Source organism: Hyposmocoma kahamanoa, unplaced genomic scaffold (genome assembly GCF_003589595.1).
Source record: "Hyposmocoma kahamanoa isolate Upper Pololo Valley unplaced genomic scaffold, ASM358959v1 202, whole genome shotgun sequence".
NCBI lineage: Eukaryota > Metazoa > Arthropoda > Insecta > Lepidoptera > Cosmopterigidae > Hyposmocoma > Hyposmocoma kahamanoa.
Window position 1 is genome coordinate 554,147 of NW_020653726.1, and position 19,657 is coordinate 573,803.

Below are 19,657 nucleotides of genomic sequence, written 5' to 3' on the forward strand. Positions count from 1 at the left end.
TCCCATATATTACTCTTAGCGTAACTATCTCTTACCTTTACTATTCCTGCCGCCAAGCAGTAACATGAGTATTACTGCATTTCAGTTACTGGTGAAATCATAGGCCCGTTGGGTCGTTTTAATTTACTTCTCAGGGTGATGAAGGGTCACCAATAATTTTTCAAAATACTTCTCCTACATTACTAAATTTCATGCACAGATATTTCCAAAGGTTTAAACAGGGCGAGGCATCTATCTTCATAAAGTAACATTATTATGCAGATGAAATACAAAGATCATAGCCAAGTTTCTAAATAACAAATCATGCGAAACCAAAGCGGACTTAAGACATAAATTGGAGCTTTCTCATACATTCTCCATTGGTCCGTAAACAATTTCTGAGTACTTTGTAGCCCTTTCATTTGAACTACTTTATTCTGTATGGAAGAAATATAACGTATTGTTTGCTATGATGAAAGATATCCGAGTTTTCGATACAATTGTCTAAAGGCGAACTAGTCTGGATTATGTGTAATATTTTAGTTTAAAGTGAACCATTTTTATGTACTTTTACAAATAGTGAAGATAATAGTGGTTAAAGAGAATTGAAGTATTAAACCAAAAATTACATTCATTTAATTGAAAATGTATCTGTCATAAAGCCTGCCCGCCAATCAGACGGACGTGAAAGGATGTGTTCAAAGATTTTTTGTGAATACAAAAGAAAACGCCAAGTTCTATAGTGCAATTGGGAACACGCGCTGTAATTCTGAGAACTCAATAGTTGAATGCTTTTATTGAGCAAGCTATTGCAGATATATCAACTTGTATTCTGATCGTTTAAGAATCGTATAATTATCGATTTGAACCACTTTAACATCGTCATGGATAAATTCAATTGAACCCCTATTAAAATCAATAGCTTGCAAAAGTTACTCAAAGTATGTAACTTGCAAAAATTAGTGAATATAATCTGATCGAATTAACTATTATACGTTATACGTTAATGGTACATTGGTTAGTACTGTGGGCACTAGATAAAGAAATCTCAGGGTCGATTCCCGGTGCAAACAATTTGAGATATGGGCAGTGCAGGAGTTGAATTGATTCCTCTGGTACTCATATTACAGGGGATTCCATGGTTTGTCATTGGTGTGTTACAGATTATTAGTGTGGTTGTCTAGCACATTATTATTTTTATCAAGTTAGTATAAGAAAATAAACAGTGAAATGTATTTTTATTTTATGATATTGGTAGGCAATATTTAGATGTTGCTACTTCATCCTCATCGCCACTTTCCATCAAGTGAGGTGGAGGTCGAATGAGCATTAATTATTTTATAAAAAAAATTGAAAAATTACGTAACTTGGCCACGTCCACAACCATACCTGTGATTAAAAGAAATGCGTGCAGATAATGTTTTCCGTTTTAATCTGACATAACGTAATGACTAGATGTCAATGCACAAAAAAAACACTCACAGCGCTAATATATCAATTATCACAGTGATTTTATGATACTTCCTTATAACGATAGTTTCTGTTATTAGCTACCTATTGTTTAAGAATTCTATCACGATATGGCTGTAAAAAATAGAACTTATGTATTGTACTATGCATTATTTTTATGTCTTCTTGCAGGACAAACTATAAATATCTATTGTAGTCGCATATAAACATGCTTTAATAGCTGTTGGTAAGTATTATCTTTCAAGTTCAAGATGTATTTGAGTTTCAAGACCATCCAAACGACTACTATGTACCTATTTGTTATTCTTCTTATCGTATTCATGGCATACACTAAATTATTGCAGCCCAAAAGTTAATGTCGCTACCTGCGTCACTAATTAGCCGCCATCTTAAGTGTGGGACATGTTTACCATCGTAATTTGCCAATTGTTGCCCAGGTTGCATCAGACGTACAGAGGACATGAATACGCCATTGTAAGGAGGATCCTGTATGTGTGTAGGAGTATTCTGAGTTTAATATACTTTTAAAGTACTTCATTTTCGTTAAAAACTATATACAATGATCCGACAATAAGCACATACAAGAATTCATGAGGACCGCTGGTTCGTTTCGTGGCCTACTTTGCATAGCGTCTGATACGGTTTGCAAGAAGATGTCGGTCGTGGTAGTGAAACATCCTAAATAGAGAGGTGAAACACATGTTGGGTACATTTTTGGTGGTGGTGTTTGTGACTGCATTTGCGCTTCTGATATTTATTTCATTCCGCGGAAGGATGGGAAAATTAAACAACATTAAAGTTCATTTTCCGTACACTTTAATGTATATAATGTGAGTAATAGTTTCAACGTGCAACTAAAGCTGTCCTTTTCATCCATAAAGACGTTGAAATAGTAGCAGTAGAGCTCCATATGAAAGAATTCGACCAGGGAAGTATTGCCACCTTACCTATTTCAAGCAGTAAGGAGAACATTATAGCGTTCCAAATTTGAAGGGTACCGATTGGATGGAAGGGTGCTGGTGGAATACAGGCACGTGGGACTTGTCAAGCCCTCAGATTTTTGCGATTTAAATCTGAATGCTCTGAAAGGCATTGCAACTGTGTCCATAGGGACAAGCGTGTAACTAACCACCAGGTGCAGGTGCAAAAAAGATACCTTCACTAAACAAAAAGGTAAATTTTTGAGAAAAAAGCCGTAAAATTTCAAAAATTAAGTTCTAATCTGAAAAAAAAAACTAGTTTAACGACGGTATTATTTTCAACGTGCGATTTATTGGTATTAGAAATTAGAGCAGCTGCTATTTATAAATATGTTATGTATATTTTCTATTTATGTGTGTATGTGGTGAACGGAGTCCTATTAATTTATTTATTAAGTTTCAATTGATATCCATCAAGACATCGCTTACATCACTCTCTTACAAATATTAATAATGCCGCAATCTGTATCAAGTCTTAATTATATTCAAGAGCACAGCAGTTAATAACCATAGCCCAATTATATGAGACTGTCTAATCAATATCTCTGGACAGAAGCGTATTAATTGGGACGTACGTTAGGACATGACGCCTCCCTTACTATCAAGGAATAAGGGCAAAGTCACAGCCTTTTACATTTTTTACTTGTAATTTTTAAGTTTATTGCATATATTTGACCACTATGATATTAAATTATTTTTGTGAAATTGCTCCACTAGTTTGTAATAATTATTAATACAAAGATCTAACATTAACAAGAAATTCCTTCGGTCCGGCTGTATTCGAACCGAGACGCTATGCTAACGAAGCCACGGAGCAAACTAGCAGACCTTAAGAATTTTTCTACGTGCTTATTGTAGATCTTTGTTTTTTTTTGGTTTTTAACGACTTTTTTGCAGTAGCGCCATCTGTGACAAATATGTGAACGCTTTTCTTCACTCATCCAAGTACCTTTACATTATAAATGTACAAAATTGTACTTTAAATTATAATAAAATTATAGCGGAATAGGTGCTTATTAATAAAATTTCGTGCGTATTAATAAAAAAAGTGAAAGAGTGAAAGAGTCCGTTCAAAGAAGTACTGCCTTACCTATTTCTTCTTCTTCTTCTTATGACGGCTAGTCGAGAGGCTTGCACACCGGTTTTCATGATGTCGCCATCTCAGAGGTCTCGGGTACGATTCCCGGTAGGGTCAGTGTAGAAAACTAACTTTTCTATATTGTCTCGGGTCTGGGTGTTTGTGGTACCAGCGTCGTCTCCGATTTTCATAACACAAGTGCTTTAGCTACATACTTTGGGATCACAGTAACGTACGTGATGTTGTCTAATATACAATACAATACAAATACAAAAATTCTTTATTGTACACCAAAAAAGGAAACAAATACAATACAATTAAATTAAAAATAAGCGGTGGTACAATGGGCGGTCTTATCGCTTTAAGCGATTTCTGCCAGACAACCTTTGGATGGAAGTAATGATATAATTCACAGGAAAAAGACGGTGGTGTATGAAGAATTACTAATCAACAGATAAAAATTGATAAATAAATGCAAATATACATATATTTATAAATAAATAATAAAACCAATACATATATATGAATATCGTAAACTACTATATATTCTTATACTTATAAATATAAAAATTTCTAAAACGTAATTTCAAAACATAAAAATACCTAAGCAGTCCAGGTCACACTAAATTAAGGTAGTGTACTTTTACCATATTTTTGAATATATTCAATGATTTCGCTTGTTGAATAGACAAAGGTAAAGCGTTCCACAAACGAATAGCCTGAACAGTAAAGGACTTAATATTTATTTATTATTTATTTCTGCCACCAAGCAAGTAATGTGAGCATTACTGCGTTCCGGTTCTGAAGGGGAAGGGTGCTGGTGAAATTACAGGGACATGGAACTTGTCAACTTATGTCTCATAGTGACGGGACCAGAGTGGCATCAGATCTTTGCGATTAAAAGCTCTGAGTGGCACTGCAACTGTTCGACGCCTTGTCCGTTGCGTCATTTGGTATTATAAAAAAAAATCTATTCAACGAGGGTAATCAAAATTTTGTTAATTCCTGTTCCGCTATAATTATAGAAAATCACATTACACATTTAAAGTAAAATTATGTACAATGTAATTACACCCATATCAAAAGGGAATACTGTCATATTATAAGAAAGAAGCCGCATGATTTTGTAAGCTGAAATGTTCTACTGTATCAATGTGTCTCAGTGCATATATGCTTTTAGAGTATTAATATAAGTGGTATTTTAGTTTCAAACTGATTTACTTAAAATATAAGCCGTGCAAATGTGGCGACTGAACTGTTGAAATTACATTTCCTTCATAGTATTTTCTTCTTCGTCTTTACTGGTGGGACCGCGTGTAATTTATCTTTCTTTTCTTAGCAGGATAATATAAAATGCCTTACTGCTCATTCAAGGAAATCAAATAAAACAAGAAATAGAAATTCAATAAAACGAATTCATGTGAACACCACCTAAGCTCTTGGCTATTTCATTAAGTCACCTCTGGGGAATAATTTAATCAGTGTGGTTGGCAAAAGAACGATAAAGCATGATTGATAGTGCGCCGGCGCAAGATGCAATCTGTTAGAGACTGGACGGAGGATGATTCCTTATTCGGAGTCCGACTTCGACTTTTTAAATTCTTTTGATCTTGTTTTAACATGGACCGTGATTGTTATGTACAGAAACAGGTAGTAGATAGTAGTATGATATTTTTCCCTGATATATGTATATGGTAAAAAAAGATGTACATTTTGATGGTATCTCTGATTCCTGAAAGCTATACTTTAGGGCTTTGAAAGCTAAAGTTACAAAGCATTTACAAGAACGTGTTAGACCTTCGACTACCTCGTAGCTTAATATCATGTGAGGTTGTGGCCAAACATTCGTACCTTTTACATAAAATTAAAAAGAAAAAGTATTTTCATCTTGAGTGAAATTGCTGATTATTTTTCGCTAGTATAGAGGAATTTGTATAATAAGTCATCAAGGTTGCTAGAGACACATGGTGTCGTTAATGTTTTCTTATATTTCAATTTTTATTTATATATTTATGATTTAAAAAAAGTTTGATGAAATCACAGCTGCACGTTAGAGACACAGTGTAACTCTAGAACGCTACTGTACCAAAATCGTTAAGAACACCATTTGTTTCTAAGACGCATAACAGGATAACATTTTTTTTTAAATCTCATGCTTACTCACCATTAACTACACACCACTTTACATTTTTTTTTGTGATTTTAAGTGACGAGCCAAACAAGCCGTGCGCCTAATGGTAAACGACACGCCTGTCTATAGCAGTAGCAGTGTTACTCAGAGCTTTACATTGAAAAGACCTCGGGGGCACTGCCACTGCGCTCGTCACTCTGAGACACAAGTTGACAAGTCTCATGTGCCTGTAAATTCACCAGCGTCCTTAGCTTTCAAAACCGGAACGCAATAATGATCACATTACTGCTTGGCGGTAGAAATAGGAATAGTATAATTTTAAGTGAAATTAACTTGCTGCTATTTAAGATTTAACTGGTTTTGTAATGTCGAAAAAAGGGACTTTTAACACGAATTACTTAAAAGAAGTGCTAAATCCAGGTGTAAAGTAAATAAACGTTTTTTTTTTGCGACAAAATTTATGCCCGAAGAAACAACCTGTATATTAAGTGTGTTTTCTCATTTAATTCAATTATCGAAGTTCTGAATTTTAATAAATTAAATGTTAAATACGTTCAATTTCTTTTAGTCGCAAATTTTGTACGAAACTGGATTGTCGAATCAATTAAAAAATAGCGGCTTGTACTGATGTCACCGATTAGAATCTACTCCGGATCGTTAAGTATTTGGAATTGGTTTAATTAATTAATTATTTGTATTAATAAAAACTAAACGAATTTGAATATTCTGTACGTTAATGTCAAAAGCCGAAACCGAAGGCTGAGTTTTACACTAGCGATCGTCCGTCGACTTACGCGTATCGTATGCGACTTTTTGTCGTAAACGCAATTTTATTTTTATTGCAGCGTGTGATTATTCACACTCGATAAATGGGTCTGCCACTGTATCGATTGGATGCAGCACGTACTCTAACATTATAATTTTGATATTTTACAAAAAAAAGTTAACAATTGTTTAACCGTATTTTAATTCTTTGCTTTGTACCCCAGAAGTATGCGCTCTAAATTCCTTTTATTTTATCGTGCTAACATTTTAATACTAGCAGCGAAGTGCTCTGATGTTGTGTTATAAACAGTCAGTCTAAATTATCAAAAATTGTCTACAAATAAGATATCAACAAACAGAAACAACCGCCGACACTCGATAAAAGTTGTGTTGAAAACAAAATATAAGAAAAATGGGAATAATAGTGTTTGAGCTTGAAAACCACGACATATTTTGATATTTTGTAGTTCAGAACAATAAATCAACAACATAAAATATATGGCAAAAACTAAGACAAAGGATGAGGCATATGTTCACTAGTACTTAGTAAACGTGTTTAGTATAAAAAATATAAATTTGTAATAAAGTTTGCGATGTTACATATCATTAAACTAAGACTGCAATGAGTATGTCCGAGGATCATTTAAAGCGGCTCCGGTGGCAAAGAAGCTTAAAGAGAACCAGCTCCTCTGGTACGGCCATATAAGCAGAAGAGAAGAAAGTTGCTCCGTAAAGGTCCATCCCCACAAAACGCCGTGGAAGATGAAGACTTCCGGCTACATGGAAGATCAATGTCGAGAAAGATCTATACACCCTGAATACGATGACTTTCGTGGTCGAGTGGCTTAGACACCGGTATGGCGTCGCCATCTCTTGACTTCCATTCCCGACCAGGTCTATGTAAAAAAAACTAACTTTTCCATATTGTCTCGGGTCTGCGTGTTTGTAGTAACGTCATTGTTTCTGATTTTCATATAGAATAGAATAATCGACAAAAACTGACATCACAAGGCCGACATTGACACCCAAGTATTACAGGCCTTAATTTAAACAAGATGAAAAAAAACCACAAGTGCTTTAGTTATTTATTTTGGGATCAAAGCAACGGCTTTGATGATGCTGAATAGTTATTTGTTTATTATAATATAATAAATAAATAACTATAAATAACATGTTACGTTACCAACGACAACCCGGGACAGAGCATTCTTGCCGACCCCAAATAAAATGGGAAAAGGGCAGGAAGAAGAAAAAGTAGTACAGTTTGCGAGAATCCGACAAAAACACAATTGTCTGCAAGTTATTTACTAACACTAAATTTCCATAATGGTTTTAAAAACAGCAGGGCCATAACTTACCAAAGTACATCGGACGAGAATAAACCTTAACGAGCGCAATACCGAAACATAGTCGATGCACGTTGCGTCAATTTATTTAGTTAAATTAACCGAAGCACATTTGCATTCAATTTCCATAAAGTGGCGCAGGAGTTGCGATTGGCTATACGTCACTGTTGGGCCGAGATAGAATACTCGTAGGCCGTGATTCAGAGTGATTGGATATCAGGAGGACAATTCTGTAACGATATTTGAAATGAGGTAGGGATGTACATTAGTTTTTGTATAATGGTATAGATAAGTGGCTATAGAGCTCCTTGTGAAAGAGTTCGTTCTGGAAAGTAATCCAACCTCACTTATGTCTGTCACCAAGCAGTAATATCAGCATTACAGTTATCCGGTTTTGTAGGGCAAGGGCGCTGGTGAAATTAGAGGCACATGGGACTTGTCAACTTATATCTCGGGGTGTTGGCGCAGTGGCAGTGCTCTTCAGATCTGAGTTTTAAAGCCCTTAGAGGCACAATAACTGTTATGGACAGGCGTGTCAATTACCACCAAGTGCACGACTTGTTCTTCCCGTCATTTGGTATAATAAAATATGTATGTTATTCTTTCATTTATATATTACATGAGTCATAGTAGTCTGATTTAAATTAATAAATAAACGTAAAAATAAATCTGTCGAATCATAATAAAAAAATAAGTATATTTTTTACAAATTTATTTGACTTAGAAATTTAACATAAACAAATTATTTATCCATCATATTAAGGAGTATAAAATTTTCAAATGAACTTTGTAAATAACTTTTTTCATTCAAAATTGACGATATTGAAAGTAGACGATATGTCGGTACCTATATGTACTGTTTGTATAGAGGACAGAACATCGAACTACACATTGACGGATCTTGTTCCGTTTCACTAGAGGCGATATTCGAAATGTGTTTAACTTGAGGTGCTGTTAGCTGTACTATTCCTTTCTTGTACGTCTGGCGTACCCTGTGCCTACCTGATATGGTCAGTGGGTTTAACCCCAATCAACCCGTCCGGGTTTTAACCGGGTTTTTACCCAAAGCGCTGGGTTTTATTCAATTCCTGCCCAAAATTGCAAGAAAATCATTTGGCAGAAACGGCATATACGGAATTAGGTGTATTAATTCCACACTTATTACAGTCTCTTATTACAAAAAATCTTTTAAAGACGAAAATTATGCATCTTCACACAATACCCAATGCAATCCTGTGGATTCTTACAACTAAGGATGCACTTTACGATTCGATTTTTACGAAAATCGATTCAAATTCACACGATATAACGATTTATTGTATCGATGTTCAAGCGAACCGATTCAATAGAAAGCCAAATCGAACCGACTAGATGAGAAAGTAATAAATATTTTGTAATAATATCATTCAAATTGAACAAAACTCGATTTACAAAATATATTTACTTAGTTGTAAATAGTTTTTGCCCACAAATTCGGACTTTAATGGGCTTTATCTTGATTTAAACCCGAGCTAAGAAAGCGCCGGGTTAAAACCCGACGAGTACCAATACCATCAATAATATAAGAAGAAATACCTTATAAATCAAGTAAATTTAAAATAGCTAGAATTTTGTAATACAAAAAGGTTCGAAGGAAGAAACGTTGATTTGTTTAAAAAACAAATATACTTTTAGATCCCATAAATTTCATTTCCAATGTGTAACTGTCGCAAGAACCTAAGAACTCGATTTCATATTAATAAAATAATGATATGTTTCAAATATAACAATAAGAGAAACAAAAAGAATTCAACCAATTAATGTAACATCATCTTAAATTTAATAGGGTTGCCGAAATACAGCAAGAAAATTAAAAAAAAAATCTGGTCATGGTTAATCGATGACGAGATCAGTATATCAAAACAAAAGGGCAATAAAAATTCACAAATCTCCAAAACATCGATATCGATTTAATATCGTCTCTCCGTGAAAAACCTTTGGCCTTCATTACTGAAGCACGTATGAGACCGGTTTTTTTGCCTCTGCCGTGATTTATCCAACGGAAATTGTCAGACAACTAATGGGTCTTTGTTTATTGATTTATATATTGCAATATTCGGTAGCGAGAGAGGTCGCTATAATATCAGGACTCGTTTTTTTGTGAACCTTGATTGAGCTACCGCGCCTTCGCATACACGTTCAAAGGAAGACGAGTGCCACGATTGGCGTTGTTGGCTTTTCAAATGGGGATTTCAAATTTAGTCGTTGTATAATAATTAAAGTTTTTTCAGTGGGTGTCAGTAATGGGCGGGCGAGCGAAAATTGAATGGGAGGAACGTTCCTAGATTTAAAATTGGATGAGTATAGTTGATTAGGAACTTTTTTGTTCCATTTTTGTACAGGAAATTGGACTTGATTATCGGTTAATTCGTTATGTAAATGTTGTTATATCATCTCGTCTGTATGTGGCGGCAGCTGTCGATGATAAAATGAAAGGAGTGTTGCTCGATCGATATATTATGGTCAATTAATTAAGTAACAAGTTTTATTAGCGAATGCTTGTTAAGTATATTAATAATAAAAGAATTGTCAGTCTGTCTTTGTTCATTCGATTAATTTGTTAAAACATCTTACTCAGTTGCATTGTTCGTTCATTTATTGTGATGAAATGTTAATATGTCTTCATGGTGTGCTATTTTAATTTTAATTTTTTAAAGTCTTTTATATTTTCTAAACAATTGCCCAACTTTAAGCTAAGCGATACTTTAGATTTTGTCTAGAAGTGCATGCAATCCCTCTGCTCCTTCTAAGTTAATGTCGTTTTTAGTAGGCACACAATACTCTCGTCTGGACCCCATGTGAAGCTAATAAAACCATCAAAGTTGGCTTGACTCCGAGTTATAATCAGTGGTAACCAGAAACAGACTATCCCCAAGTCCGGAAGAAGTCACCTTAAATTACTTATTTGAATTTCAGATTCAATCATTAAATAGCAATTTTTTTTTTTTATTGTTAAAGAGCAATATTTATTATATTTATGTTTCGTATGCATTAATTTCGATAGTCTGTGTCTGCAATAAGAGAAGGTAAATCTATGTTCACACTATTCAAATTGAAACTTCCCTCAACCGCAGCTATTTTCATAGCGTCATTTAGAGCAATGATAATTTGGAACATGGGAAGCCGCAGTGAAACGACGATATGGTTTATTCAATTTGGCTCTCAGGTCGTCATTGTCATCAACGTTTTGTATCACGTTTTGTAATTTTGTACAATAAAATCATAAAATCGAGCCTATAGTTTTTAGTGAAGCTGGTAATAAAAGCTTTGTTGTTACTGATATCGAAAATATAACTGTTCTAAAAATATCTGTTCTCACTGATGTCGATATTGTTGGACCTTTTACTGGACAAATACTTTAGAAAATCAAAATTATGAAATCAGTTTTGTAACAACTTAGGTCATTAGGATTATTATCTGTATTAACCCTAGAAAGATAACCTACGCTGAAACGACATGTACGATTTTGAAAAATCGTTTTAATTCGTTCGTATTAGGCACTAATGCATGTACCATTCCTGCTAACTCAATTGACCTGTACAGCATGCAGAAAACGTTAGTGTGCGTCAGGTAAGTATTTTACTTATATAAGTAATATACCTACCTTCCGTAAGTCGAAATGACGTATGGTTATCTTTTGCGCTAGTTTTTGTATTTTATAGGTGTTATGTTTTTGTGATTTATGCGCTAACAAATGTATATATTTTTTATGATTAATAAAAAAAAAACTACAGGCTATGTTATTACAAGGAAATGACGTGACGAAGTTTTGTGAGAAAGACCTATTTTTGATACACATCGATTTTTTTAAATAAAAATACAAATAATCATCAATGTTTTGTTTATACATAGCAAATGACTCTTTTATTGATACATTACTACAGGCACAAAAAAATGTACACACAATCAAAATTATGTGTACTTAAACGGTGACACGCCGAATCGACGCGACGTATGGTTATCTTTAACTACTATGAAATATGGTTATCTTTCGAGGGTTAAAAAAGAACTATTTTAAATTCATATTAATAATAATTATGATACCATAGTAGTAGTAGAGTTACTTGTGAAAGAGTTAGTAAAGGGAAGTACTGTCACCTTATCTATTTCTACCGCCAAGCGGTAATGTCTGCACTACTGTGTTTTGAAGACTTGTCATCTTATGTCTCAAAGTGACGTGCACTGTGACAGTGCCCCTCTGATCTTAGCTATTTAAAGGTCTGAGCGGTACTGCAACTGTTATGGACAGGTGTGTCGCTTACCACCAGGCGCACGACTTGTTTGTCTCGTCACTTGGTATTGTATAAAAAAATACCACACCAATTTACGTACATGATCTCAAACGAGTCAATTCCCTATACTATTTGTACTAGAGCCATGAATTTAACTCTGGATATGTGGAATACCTTGACTGGAATTAATTTAGAAAGTTCATTTCGAATTGTCTTGCCGGGAATTGAACACTACTTACACTATTTCTTTCATTTAATGTCTTATTTAAATATAATTTTAACTTACTTTTGATGTAGTTAAAGAGATAGGTGATACCAAACAAGATATTTAATTATTAAATCAAATCAAAAGTATCGATATTCAAAACGTAAAATTCTTTTCACATCACTAATAATCTTGCGTCAAGTACCATACTCATTGTTTTATATTATAAAAGTTAAATCTGTCGTTTATTCGTGTTCATTTTGTGACCACATCTAATGCGGCGAAATAATGCAATGAACATTATGTTTGTACTGTTTCTAGAATATTGAGCTTCTGAATTTAATTTGACGTAGATCGTTGGTATTTCTTTATGATACTAATAATAAATCATTTGTTGTCTCCACAAACAGTGCATGTAAAAATAAAACAGACGCTTTACATGACATCAAAATATAATCTGGTTGTGGAGGCTGGTCCCTGAACCAGGAAAACATGTATCTCAGGTAACCAGGTCTCCACCCCAGGGTAGACTTAATAGCTATGATTGAGCAATTACAAGTGAAGTGCGTGCGTGCGTGCGTGCTCGGGCTTGCTGGTGGGCGTGTGTGCGTGCGTGCGTGCGTGCTCGGGCGGGCTGGCGGGCGTGTGTGCGTGCGTGGGTGCGTGCGTGCGTGTATGCGTGCGTGCGTGTAAGCGTGCGTGCGTGCATGTGTGTGTGTGTGTGTGTGTGTGTGTGATTTAAGATACGATACGATACAACGCATATCATTCAGGGATTTTATATATGTTATGTAAAATGTACTGACGTGCTTAGTGTGTCCGTATCACGTATCACGGCCAGTGCAACCAGACTGAGACGTCATGTCAGGATAATAATTAAAATAACATTAAATAAATAAAGCCTGTCTTTCTGTTACATTACATGACATAAAATATAGTTATATATTTACCTTCCAGTTGCCCATTCGGCTTGAAATTTCTCATAAGTACTATGGGAATCCGATGACATTACAATAATACAGCAACCTTGATTTGATGCTGCAACCAGGACCATCTGCAGTCTACCCAACTCCTCAACTACTCACACAGTACTTTTTTTACATAATATCAAGTGACGACACCAACAAGTCGTACACTTGATGATAAGCTATACGCCTGTCCATAACAGTTGCAGTGCCACTTAGAGCTTTAAATTGCAAAGATTTGAAGGTAACTGCCACTGCGCCCTTCACCCCGAGACAGAAGTTGACAAGTCGAATGTGCCTGTAATTTCACCAGCACCCTTACACTTCAAAATAGGAACACTGTAATTCTCATATTATAACTGCTTGGCGGCAAAAATAGGTAAGATGGCTGTACTTCCCTGGACGAACTCTTTACAAGGAGCTCTAATGCTACGCAATGTGGAAAGGCTAACTTTTCTATATTGGTCTATATTGGGATCAGAGCAACGTATATCATCATCATCATCATTAGCCTATCACAGTCCACTGCTGAACATAGGCCTCTCCCAATGCGCGTCATTTCGCCTGGTCCTCAGCTCGCCACTCCATTTGTCAGAGGGCGTCGTACATTACGTTTGCTGAGCCGTGGTCTCCAATCAAGAACTCGTTTCTCCCATCGGTTGTCGATTCTTCACTGCCACTTTAGCTTGCTATTCTACCAGCTATGTCGATGACCTTGGTTCTCTGTCGGATAACCTCGTTCCCTACCTTGTCCTTCAGAGAAATTCCGAGCGTAGCTAGTTTCGAGCAACGTTTTTGATTTTGTCTAATATTTATATTATGGACCTTCTAAGAGCACAGCAAATGACAAAAATCTCAATACCTACAGTAGAACTATCATGTTTGGGCTCATTCAATTGGTCGCAATAAGTTGTTAGTTTACAGATGGTGAGTTTATTGATTTTTTGTATACTTTTTTGTAGCGGGGTTTTTTTAATTTCAATTCAAGTGTGATTTTCATATTTACTTTACGGTACTTTGTTCTCAGTATCTTATCTTTAAAATACCGTATAACACTGCAACATTATTTTAACCCAAAAAGCAAGTTCTGCTTGGATACTGTTCTTCAAATATGGCATTTAATTACTTTAAATACTTCCAGTAATGTTAAGTTATTTTTTACCGTAAGATCAAATTCGTAATTACAATTTTATGTTACAAATTTGCATTACAGCAAGCCTTGTTGTACTTGAAAAAATTTTAATGCGAATTATTAAGAAATTATTCTCTTATCAGTTAGTTTGTACGTGTATAAGTAAAAAAAAATCATCTGATATTTTACTTAATCTGAAGCCCCGTTCATACGTACCTTATTATGATACTGGCAAGATACTGTACTAAAAGCCGACCATATTACAGAGATTGGCAGGCACCTGCGTTTTGTCGTAAGCCTTTAATGGACGTTGCTGTATGCTGTGTTTACATTTATAATATTCCACTGGTCTAATATTAGAATATGAAGATATACTAACATTCATTTTTTTAATTTTTACAGTTTTTTTAGCTTTGTAATAAATTCGTCATAATTACCTAAATATAAAGCTTATATTCATTTCAATACATTTTATTTTATTATTAACGTTACTTTGTTAACTCATTAATTATCAGAATATTCGATTAATTTGAAATTGTAATTGATTAAATCTGGAAATATATACGATGATTAAATTTATATATTGTCTTTTGTTCCTCAGTAAATATATTAAAACTTGATTAAATATAACATTTTTTTTTATTAACGATTTCATTCCAATCACCTTAAAGAGACATAATAATAATATATGTTATTATAAGGTTTATTCGTTTTAATTAAGGTCTTCTATTATTATGATTCTCAGAGTAACAAAATTTAGGTACCACTAAGGCACAACGCAGAACAACCAGACCAGAATCAATGAGAACAGTTTCCTTTAGTGGTCCGATTGGGAATGGCTTAAAGCTTGACTTGACTAAACAACTGGCATTGCAATAATGTTTGAACAGAACATCAAAGAGTTTGAACAAAGCACCGCACCCGTCGTTCATTATAAATTCATTTGCACGGTACATGTCTGATGTGCAATGTCATGACTTTGATTATTGAAGATGATGATTATTGGCCGTTTTATTGTCTCCTAAGATTGATTTTGTTTTCTTTTTACGGTCATTGTGAGTTTTTGTTCAAGATGAGTCTGTGAGACTGTACGGTATGGGATTGATGTTGTATTTTCGTTGTTATGTTTTATTTTATACACATTTCAACATCTTCAGCATTATCTGTCCTTAATGTATTTTTTTAACAAGAATGTTATAGGCTGTCTTATTATACAGGAGCTTGCTACACTGTAATATCTATAGATTTCACCTACGCAATCTTCTTTATTTGATTTATCTTGATTATGACCACGCCTCATTTATTACTACATTTGTATACAATAATTTTGTCATTATTAACCGCAATATTTTGCAATATTGTGTGTAGTGACGAGTGTAGAGGCAGTGCTCCTTAGATCTTAGCGATTTAAAGCTCTGAATGGCGCTGTAACTGCTATGGACAGGCGTCTCGCTTACCACCAGGCGAACAATTTGTTCGTCCCGTCACTTGGTATTATAAAAAAATATTCCTAAAAAAGATGTAAGTTTAATAAATACAACATCTACTGCTCGATCTAAACATGGCTTCATCTTTCACAGGAGAAGCCCCACAAATGCAGTCTCTGTTCGAAATCATTCCCGACTCCTGGTGACCTGAAGAGCCACATGTACGTCCACAGCGGATCCTGGCCTTACAAATGTCATATCTGCTCTAGAGGCTTCTCGAAGCATACTAATCTGAAGAATCATCTGTTTTTGCATACCGGTGAGTATAATATGATTTTACGGTCATTCTTTTTCTTGATTAATGTCTCTGTTAGATGTAGATTTATTTTCTAATCATATCTAATTATTATCTTTCTGCGATGTATTCAATAGGTACTTATATGTACTAATGATTTTTCTATATATCAACTGCACTAAATAGAACACTTATAGTATACGATATAATTTTTTTCAAATGGCTTTATTTGCGTTTGTAAAAAAATACATTCTGAAATAAAGCCAGAGCCCTTGATGCTAAATTACATAGTATTATGAATTAATGACTTATATGACTACGATACAACGTGCTAACATTAAAAGGTGAATATTATAGTTAGCCTATATAATAGTGTCCTACTGTTGGGCACAGACCTCCTCTCAAGATGGGAAGGTTTGAGCTGTACTTTCCACGCGAGTCGAATGCCGATTGGGGTCTTCATACACATCAAATTTCGAGGTTTTTGGTAAAGCAAATCACCGTGAAAACACCTGCACACATCCGCAAAGTATTTTGATGTGTGTTAAGTTCCCAATCTGCATTGGGAAATAAATTCCCAATAAATTCCAAATTCCCGATCCGCAGTGATAAATTCCAAACTGAATTTCTCACATAACTTCTTATCACTTGCGCGAGAGCTACATAAAGCGCGAGATACTGCTATTGTCGCATAGAGATTTCGCGTTTTACGTCACTCTGTCGTGGTAGCCCTACAGGTGCGAACCCACGACCCTATTCTTGAGAGGCAGTAGGTCAATCATTAGGCTATTTGCATATTATTACGTGATTTAACATTTGAATAAAGTTATTCATATTTTTTTATTGTTTCAGCAAAACATCAAAGAAACAGCGCAAGAGACGCCACGTGAATTTAAATACTAAGAACTAACTTATCTTTTAGACTGTCTATAATTACGTTTATAAAACAGACTTAATACGTACATTAAGTAAGTACATAATGGATACCAATATAATATAACAATATTTTCGTCCTTGTAAAGACTAGACTAAGGCTCACCTCAGCACTTACAACTTAAGAAGAAGTGAAAAAGTCTGCGCGGAAAAATACAGACATAGTTGACGCTTGAGAATGAATCTTGTGCTGATAGCAAAAATGGTGATCCACGCAGAATTATATACAGGGTTATTTGTAAAATACTAACAACCCTGCAGGACTGTATAACGAACGTCATAAACAATAACTTTTAGAAGAAAACATCGCCGGTTCCATAACCGCGGGTGCGGGTCGACGGGGAAGCAGCTTGCATGTTTTTACAGCTTGCATGTTTGTTGTGCTTTTACTTGTGTGCGCTGCGCGCGTGCTGCACATAATGCACGTGTATAGCTCACGAGCCTTTTGCAAGTAAGCCCATTTGGGGCACATTCGCCAGACCTGTAAAGCACCCTAATAATAATAACTCACATACTCATAGTCGCACGCTACAGAAACCCTGCATTGAGGGTGCCATATACAACGACAAAATACACTCAAACTCACGAGAGAAATAAACGTAGGCGATGTAAATATTTCTTCCGGCCCAGGAATCGAACCCGAAACTTCTGCGTAGCAGACCAGCATAGTAACCGTTCGGCCAGTCTTACTACCTTACTACCAAATACAGGCCGAATAAGTATCACAGAGTCCAACAAAAATGAAAAGGTTACTTCTGGTAAATTTATTATGTTGTAAGTTGAAGAAGTTTATGATTTCAGTAATATGTTTAGTCCTCTGACGTTGTTAGTATTTTACAAATTACTCTGTATATATCTTAGGTTCAATTTACATTGCCGCAGAACGGAATACTTAGCATATAATAGCATAAAGATTATGTGAATTGTGTAAAGTAGAAACTAGATACCAGCCAGAAAACAGGACTCGCGTTTTGTAAAGAATTCTTGCGCAATTTCAAGAATTCCCGCCGCTACCGTATCGTGTTTAGTTTGTACGTTACATAATAGACATAACGTTCGTTGTGCTATGTATAAATGTATTACAAAACTTTGCTTCCATTCCATATGACTTATAAATCGGCCTTGTAGTACAGAAAATAGGCGCTAATACCATCTTAGTATAAGATATTTCAGCACGAAATGATTAACATGTTTTTGTTATTCAGAACGGTCGCCTGGTTTAAGCTATTGCGGTGGCAATTGCGATAATAAAATCAGTTATATTAAATAAACGCAGTTTATATAGACACCAGAATCGCAGTTGTTTGGCGCTGAGTAACAAATAACGCCCAAATATTTTACTTCTTGTTCTTATTTTTATGTTTATACAAAAACTGAATTATACAAATGTGTGATATTAGTAATTAAATAGGTGTTAAGTTTTTATTTATTTCAGAGGGTAATTGATTTAATGTAAATGGATATGATTTACACGCTTAAAATTAGATAGTATGTATAATGTTTCTGGGTTTTACTTGACTTATAAAAGATCTACTGCGTTAGGAAAGGCATATGTATACGATATTTTTTCGCCTATCTAGCGAGATCGTGGCGTGGCCAAAAACATGGTAAATAAGGTACTGCTCAAGCAATACTACAGCGGTAGGCCGCTAATATTGCTGGTTTCTATGAAAATGGACGTCTAAACCAATGTTTGTAATGCAAAAGACACTCTTAGGGTCGTATTCTAGAACTCTACTCAATGCTCAAGTCAGGATTTGAGTATGATTTAAAGCACTCGAAATCATACTCAAGTCCCTGCCACTAGGGTCGTATTTCTAGTGCAATCCTGACTTGAGCATTGAGTAGAGTTCTAGAATACGACCCTAAATATATTAAATTTAGTGCAAGTGGATACATTTGTCGCCTCGATTCGGCCGCTTGTAAGCGATCAGGGGGGTGATTCACGTAATCAAACCGTTACGATATTTAGTCGTTGAACTGCTTTTTCGTATTCACGTTCTTTCAATAGACTTTCGACGACCAAACGTCAAACTTCACAATCCAAGATGTCGTTTATTAGTCGTTACGTTTCGATTCTACTCATATCAATGTTCGTTCAAGTGATACGTGAATACCCATTTTGGATAGGAGTTCGATCGAACGACTACGTAACTTTAACGATTTTGATAGCTTTTACTTACGTGAATCGCACTACAAAAGCGTTGTAAACATGTTAACTGCCATGACTTTGCGGTGACAGTATATACATATCACTGCTTGTATACAATAACGCAGTATTGCAGAATACTATGATTTTGAAAGGTACTAGAGTGGGTCAAAAAAAATTATTTGCTTTAAGATCTAATAGTGTTCATTATGTGCCATTTGCACCCAAAATACGCTCTCTAAAATATAATTGCATTCTGAGTAATACAATAACCTCCGGATTGACTATCAAATAATGATTTTTAGTCTTTTTTTGGTGAAGTTTTATAACAAATCTTTAAACACTAAAACAAACTTTACTTTGTATTTTGTCAAAGTTTTGTATCAAATTATACCAGACAATAAATATAAGAACATTTTGTAAACAAAAGTTAACTGAGGGTAGACGTAGTTTTTGCTGGAGACCGGTACAATACGATGGTTTTTAAGCAGTTTTTAGTCATTCAGTTGCATTGAAGTGAAGTGATTAGAA

The 19,657-nt window shown here is 34.9% G+C and overlaps 1 protein-coding gene across 1 annotated transcript in view; it reads left to right on the forward strand.

Moving 5' to 3' along the window:
* LOC113226899 (zinc finger and SCAN domain-containing protein 21-like) overlaps positions 1–18,659 on the forward strand; it is a 108,952-nt gene extending 90,293 nt beyond the window's left edge. The window contains exons 6-7 of the mRNA XM_026459697.1: positions 15,903–16,068; positions 16,897–18,659. Of these exons, the coding sequence (XP_026315482.1) occupies positions 15,903–16,068; positions 16,897–16,934 (204 nt within the window). The 3' untranslated portion in view covers positions 16,935–18,659. The remainder of the gene's footprint in view (positions 1–15,902; positions 16,069–16,896) is intronic.
* Positions 18,660–19,657: the final 998 nt, after the last annotated feature.